General features: G+C 34.1%; 1 protein-coding gene across 2 annotated transcripts; it reads left to right on the forward strand.

Moving 5' to 3' along the window:
- The first annotated feature begins 1,283 nt into the window (after positions 1 to 1,283).
- Positions 1,284 to 6,846, forward strand: gckr (glucokinase (hexokinase 4) regulator). 2 transcript variants are annotated; one of them, XM_027172677.2, is made up of 19 exons: positions 1,285 to 1,465; positions 1,587 to 1,742; positions 1,820 to 1,888; positions 2,148 to 2,216; positions 2,338 to 2,411; positions 2,501 to 2,567; positions 2,772 to 2,825; positions 2,941 to 3,035; positions 3,131 to 3,236; positions 3,461 to 3,579; positions 3,665 to 3,763; positions 4,577 to 4,674; positions 4,787 to 4,863; positions 5,059 to 5,155; positions 5,230 to 5,327; positions 5,413 to 5,493; positions 5,996 to 6,145; positions 6,239 to 6,373; positions 6,705 to 6,846. In XM_027172677.2, exons 1-19 carry the CDS (start codon positions 1,427 to 1,429, stop codon positions 6,822 to 6,824), a joined length of 1,803 nt encoding a protein of 600 aa, XP_027028478.1. In that variant the 5' UTR covers positions 1,285 to 1,426; the 3' UTR covers positions 6,825 to 6,846. The 2 variants fall into 2 exon arrangements, with proteins under 2 accessions (XP_027028479.1, XP_027028478.1); XM_027172678.2 differs by lacking the exon at positions 2,772 to 2,825 and having other exon boundaries at positions 1,284 to 1,465.
- The last annotated feature ends 179 nt before the right edge of the window (positions 6,847 to 7,025 follow it).

Below are 7,025 nucleotides of genomic sequence, written 5' to 3' on the forward strand. Positions count from 1 at the left end.
CTCTCTCTCTCTCTCTCTCTCTCTCTCTCTCTGTCTCTGTCACACACACACACACACACACACACACACACACACACACACACACACACACACACACACACACACACACACACACACACACCACCCGCTTCGAATGTTACACACACACGCACACAAGAGACCTCTCTTCTTCTCACCATCTGAGATATTAAGATATGATTAACTTGTGATAATATGTTATTAATATAAGTTTACTTAAGCTATTATAAATGACACTATGTTTAGTTTTAATTGTAATTTAATTGTAAATTTATTGTAATTTAGTTTTCATGCATATGTATTATTTGTATATGGGCTTTTCTATGATACAGAATTAAAATGTAGCAAGAAACGTAAAAGAAGTAAATCCATTACATTTAAATATAAGTTTAATATTAATCTTTGTATAGTATACATTTTTGTATTTTTGTATGTTGTATGTTTCTTATGATCTGTAAATCTGCTTTGAGACAATGTCCATTGTTAAAAGTGCTATACAAATTAAAAAAATGTAATAAAATTTAATTGAAGAAAAGAAGAAGAAAAAGAACAACACAAATAATTACTTTATGACAACTTTTGGTCTACTTTTATCTGTTTATGTTAAAAAAAAAGTATTTAAAAGGCTTCCTTTTCTGATGAACAGCTCTATCGTCAATTGTTACTGGAGCAAATCATTAGAATAAGTGAACGTCTGTCTGGATTCTGGTGCTAAATGGAGATATAAATATAAAATTGTTTTTGCCTATTTGTTTAATTACTTACAGTTTCATCTTGGACAATGTTCATAACTGAGAACTGTGCTTATTTGAAATCCTTTTTGTGTTGATGCAAAAACTGAATTTGGACCAAATCTAATCGATAATATTTTTTATAATTGGGGTCTAAAGACAGCAGTTTGTTGTTATAATCCTGAAAGATTTATTAAACAATGCAACAAATCTGCAGTGGACTGCTGTATTGGCTATGAGCAAATTTATTGCTGGTCAATGCAGACGGCTGCAAGCAGGTCAGTGTTTTTTCACTACAGCATTCCACGAGGATAATACTGTATATTGGTATTGTATACAATTCAAATGTATAGAAATTGCATACATTTGACCTTGGCATTATAGAGCCGATAAGGCTCATGGTTCGACCATATAATTTTTATTTTTCATAAATATAAGGTATAGTTACTACCTGTTTTGTCTAGCAAGCTACAGTCTAACAGCTAACAGTGTTCTGTAAAGAAAGACTTTTACAGCCAGTATCAAAGTCCAGTTACATGAGCCTTGGTTTCACCTTATACCTAGTGTGAGTTACAATGATTTACACTGGGCTCTGAGTGCATAACCAAACATGCAAAAACCTCATTCAAAAGGACTTTCTTAAAAAATAGAATATGATATAAAAATCCAGAGGACTTATGTTCGATTGCAAGATAATGGATATGCAACACTGGCAGGTAAGTGGATAGAATATATCTGTGATAGTAAGTAGATAATCTTTGTCACTGTATTTTTAATTAGATATATTTATTTTATAATGCCTTAGATGTTTTTAGAATTTTTGTCTTTCCCCATTAGCAATCCTGTTATGAGCCCTACTTACCAATCACAGAGAAATCAAATCCAATTACCAGAGACATTGATAGAGCAAATCCCAAAGAAATAGTACAAATGCTGCAAAAATGCGATGCAGAAATCTTTGAAAGAACATCATATGGAAATCCCATGTATCAGGTTTGTGTTAAAACTGTTCTAAGAGTTATAGGTGTATTGTATGCAATAATAATGTAAAAAACCTGTCAATGTTATAGACACTGAACAGCTTATCAGTGGTTCAGACAATAGTGGATGTGTCTAAGAGGGTTGAAGAGATTCTCAAGGTATGTAGATCATAAATAAAAAAAACTGTGTAAACAGACAATGTGACGTATTTTATATATAAATATTCTAATATACACTCTCTTTAAATCTAATTTTTTTAATCAGTTGGGTAAAGAGTTAGCATTTCCTGCCTGTCATCTTGAATCAGTCTAGCCATTCTTCTATAAATATATATATATATATATATATATATATATATATATATATATATATATATATATATATATATATATAGTTTTAAATGGTTTATTACAATAGGATCCAGAAGACAGTCTCATAATCCTGAGTGGCTGCGGGACTTCAGGTCGTGTTGCATTTCTGTTGGCGGTAAAAAACCATTTACCAGATCATTTTCCATTATTACTGAAATTCACTTTACTTTGTGTCATGAAATTTCATTGCAGATTACTGATAAGATGTTTATTTTCTCTCATTTGTTGGGCATTAGACATCCCTTAATAGATTACTTGCTTCTAAAAATCACAAGCAAATCTACTCATACATCATTGCAGGAGGTGACAAGTGAGTAAACAATGGCTTGTTAATTAATATACTAATTGACACTTAGTATTTTAGCATTTTTATTTTTTATTCATTTATTTATTTTTTAGAGCCCTGCTGACATCACAGGAAACTTCAGAAGATGACCCTTTGCTGGGAGCTCTCTCATTAGACAAGGTGAATACCAGAGGAAATATTAAAGCAAAGAGCAAGTATTTACTTCTTCCTCATGCCATCCTCATGCCATTCTACAATGACAAAGCATAAAATCAAAACACTGAACAAGGAAATGATACATTAGTATGTAATACTACTGTACCTGAACAAACAACTTTTAGCCCCCCCCCCCCCCCGCCCTTTTTGTTTTGTTTTCATGAACAGGCATGTGTAGGAAAGAAGCACGTCCTCTTCATTGGGATATCATGTGGTTTGTCTGTATGAACAATTTAATAATTTCATTCGTTTGTTTAGTGTACTTGAATTGCTCACTCCTAGCTCATGCTTATCATGCTTTAATGACTTTAATGATGTGAACATTTTTATTCTGAAGGCACCATTTGTTGCTGGCCAACTTGACTTTTGTCTGAGGAATCTGGAGATCTTTACTCCAGTGCTGATTGGATTTAATCCTATTGACATGGCAAGGTACCGAATACAAAATACATTTAAATATTTCGAGTTGGACTAATAAATTTAGAAGGAGCTAAGTTCAAGTCTTAATTTGGTCATTATGCTGATAGGACTGAACCCATAAAGAACTGTTCATTTCACTTCAAGGAGGTTGCAGAGAGAATGAATGAAATGCAGACACACCAAAAGGCCTACGTGCTCAATCCTGCAGTAGGGGTATAAACATTTCTACACAACAAAAATGTGTTCTGTCTTTAAAAGACATTAAAATGTCAGTGTACGGCTTTCGCCTAATTAGTAATCTTGACAGTTTACTTTATATTATTATAAAGTTTTTTATATATTATTATTTACAGTTTATATTATACTGGTATACAAATGTTTTGTGTTTTACAACAGTTGTGCATACAAATAATTGCTGTATTTTGGTATCTCTAAAGCCAGAAGCGATCAGTGGCTCTTCAAGAATGAAAGGAGGAAGTGCCACAAAAATAATCATAGAAACTATCCTTTTGGCAGGCCACCAAGCTGCATACAATAATGAAGCAGTAACTCTCAAGTATGTCTTTGAAGAGAGTTTTTCTTTTTTGAACATATCTTAGTTTTCCTTTTATGTATTAAAACTAATACGTTGCTTTTATCAGTGGTATACTACACTCACTCAACATGTTCGAGAAAGTTCATCAAATCACTTACTCACAGACTACAGAACTAGCAGCTCTGGTTCAAAAGGCAGGTATAAGGTAGGCTGTTGTTTAATCTCATCATTTTGAAATATTTATTCACATAAATTGCTGGAGCAGTTCAGCTTTCAGGTAAACAAAGCTATTAATTTTATCATCTATACATTATATACACTTAGCTTAATGGAAGCCCTGTACACCTGTTTATTTATGCGTTCGTCCAATCAGCCTATCAAGTGAAAGAAGCATATTGTATAAAATCATGTGGATACAGCTTAAGATATCAGACAGGGGGAGGGGTGGTGGTTATGATCTCTGTGATTTGGCATCAATGTTGGTACCAGATGGGCAGAGTATTTCAGAAACTGACGACCTCATGGAATTTTTACACTACAGTTTCTACAGTCGTTACAGTTAACATAAGATAAGTCAAAAAACAACTCAGAGTAAGAGAGTAAGATAGGTCGAGGAAAATGGACAGAGCTGCCAGCAAGGATATATAACTCATATATTTACTTTTTTATTGAGCTCCACAAACAGGAAGTCTTGTGATTTTTTTCCACTACACTGAGTAAACTCAGACATTACTGTGTAACAACCATGCAGTGGTTAAAGTCACAGAGATAACACTTACCCCATTCTCCCATATCTACATGATTTGATGCATAGTGCTGCTGCCAGATGATTGGTGGATTAAATAAGATGATTGTACAGGTGTACAGATGAAGTGAATGGTTAGTGAAGATCACTTTTGAGAGTGCATTAGAGAATATATAGTATAATAGCAAATATTGCAATGGGCCAGAATAAACAAGACTTCTCAAAACCGATTGGATAATATAAAGCAAGGATATATATGATTTGTAAAAACAGCCTCAGAAGAAAAGGACATGTGTATTATCTTGGATGGCAGACTCTTGGCATTATCGGGATAATTGATGCAAGTGAATGCATTCCAACATTTGGAGCAGGTATCACCAATGACAATTTAGAAATACATTCTAAAGTGTGATTATTATTCAGACTATTGTAATATTCATGATATTAACTCAACCAAAGCTGCATTTTAAATGTTTTTTCCAGGCTTTGAAGATATCAGAGGCTTTGTTAGCAATGGCTTCAGTGAAATGGACAACAAAGAGGGAGATCTGTCATCTCTAGTGGGTGAAAGGCTTTGCATTCAACTCAAATAATAAATAGTAGCATCTATGAAACAGAGTGCCTGTATCTGTGTCTTGTGCCTTTGTTTCTTTGCTTTCTCTATTTTTCTCTATGTCTGTATCTCTGTCTCTCTATCACTGACATTCTTTCTTGGGTTTCCACCCATTATTGTCCATGTCCTACGGGATGTCTAGGGACCACATTTCATTATTGGCCATAAGGATTTTATAGACAGCATTTTACCTAATCTGAGTGAGAGTGACACAGTGATATTTCTCTATAGTGAGAATGGTAAGTAGCACAACAACAACCCCTAAGCACTGTTACCTTCTACCAGTGAACCTGATTTTAAAATGGTTTCATAGTTGACCTGAATGAGGTTTCAGCACTAGCCAAGAGTGTGAGACAACGCACATCTAACCTTCATGCAATTACCCATGAGCATAAAGGACTCAGTGATCCTGTGAGTAAAATGAGTCATGGTGTTTTATTAATAAAAATATAATAGTGATATTTATCAGTATTATGTTAAAATATCTACCTTTCAGGAACAAATGAAGAGCCTGTTTATGACAGTCCTTACATTTAATTGGCCCTCATCATTGTATATGCACCAACCTGTCTTAATGGTAAGTTATGGCAGATATAGAAATATATAGAACTATACACTCACCAGTTAGTTTTGTTAGAACTCAGGTACCCCACATCATCCATGAAATTCCAATCAGCCAATCATATGGCAGCAACACAATGCTGAACACTATGCAGATACATGTAATGAGTTCCAGTTAATTTCCATATCAAACAAATACAAAACATTTGCAGTCCTGTGCGTAATGCCTTGCTAATGAGAAAAGTCAAAGGAGAATGGCGAGGCTGGTTCAAGCTGACAGGAATGCTATGGTAACTGTTTGCATCCATGTTGATAAGAAAATCATCTCAGAATGCACAACATGTTATTCATATAGTAAACAGCAGTAGGTAGAAATGCCTTAATATTGAGATAAGGAAACTATCCAATCTAGTTTTTGTGTGATGTTCCTAATAAAGTGTCCAGTGAGTTTTGTTACTGTATACTGTATAAGCAGTACGTGGTATATACTGAATCGTGCTATTTTCTTTCTGACACAGAAACAGTACTGGGAACTTTCCACTAAATGGTGCCTCAATGCAATTAGCACAGGGGCCCATGTCCTAATTGGAAAAACGTACATGAATTACATGATAGACCTCAGAGTAACTAACAGCAAACTCTACAGAAGAGCCATTCACATATTACAGGTAATTTATCTTTTAATAAAGTTAATTAATTTACAGGCTTCAGATTTAAATTATGAATTCAATACATAATTTATTCAATGTCTTCACCTTTAGAGGTTCACAGGCAGCACCCTGTCACAGTGTGAGACAGCTCTGCTAAGAGCTCTCTATGATGTAGAAGAGCTGAGTGATGAGATGAGCTCGACTGATGTCACACAACACACAGTTGTGGCTAATGAAAAGGGCAATGTAAGAACGTGCATATGTGTGTGTGTGTGTGTGTGTGTGTGTGTGTGTGTGTGTGTGTGTGTGTGTGTGTGTGTGTGTGTGTGTGTGTGTGTGTGTGTGTGTGTGTGTGTGTGAGTGTGTGGTATGACGTATATGTACCTTTTATTATTATTATTATTATTATTATTATTATTATTATTATTATTATTATTATTATTATTATTAAAATACATATTAATAACTACACTAAAACCGAAGATATTATACAGTATATACTGTGATATATACAGATATGCTGATATTTATATGTATATTCAAATTACTTTTCTATATTGTGAATTTGTTCTTATAGGTTGTTCCCATTGCACTGGTGATGCTACAGACAAGACGCACCATCGCTGAGGCCAAGTCCTACTTAAATGCTTATTCTGTTATTCGGGATGCAGTGGCTGCTTGCCAGAGGTTACTTTAATAGAGGAGCACTTAAGAGTGCCACAACCTGCTTCTCGATTCCCAAATGGTTCCTAAAAGAATTTACTCGTATTTTGACTTTATTAATTACATTTATGTTACTGTATTTGTAGAAATTAAAATTGAGTTCAATGCTAAAAAAGAAAATTAGATCCATCAAACCCCACACTTATTGACTTATTATTATATTCCATATACAGTA

Source organism: Tachysurus fulvidraco, chromosome 12, assembly GCF_022655615.1.
Source record: "Tachysurus fulvidraco isolate hzauxx_2018 chromosome 12, HZAU_PFXX_2.0, whole genome shotgun sequence".
Classification (NCBI taxonomy): domain Eukaryota; kingdom Metazoa; phylum Chordata; class Actinopteri; order Siluriformes; family Bagridae; genus Tachysurus; species Tachysurus fulvidraco.

Excerpts from the sequence above, each read along its gene's own strand:
- gckr (XM_027172677.2), top strand. The coding sequence starts at position 1,427 with ATGTTCGATTGCAAGATAATGGATATGCAACACTGGCAG. Across the intron at positions 2,412-2,500 it reads ATCATTGCAGGAGGTGACAA|AGCCCTGCTGACATCACAGG; the intron begins GTGAGTAAACAA and ends TTTATTTTTTAG. Across the intron at positions 6,146-6,238 it reads GAGCCATTCACATATTACAG|AGGTTCACAGGCAGCACCCT; the intron begins GTAATTTATCTT and ends CTTCACCTTTAG.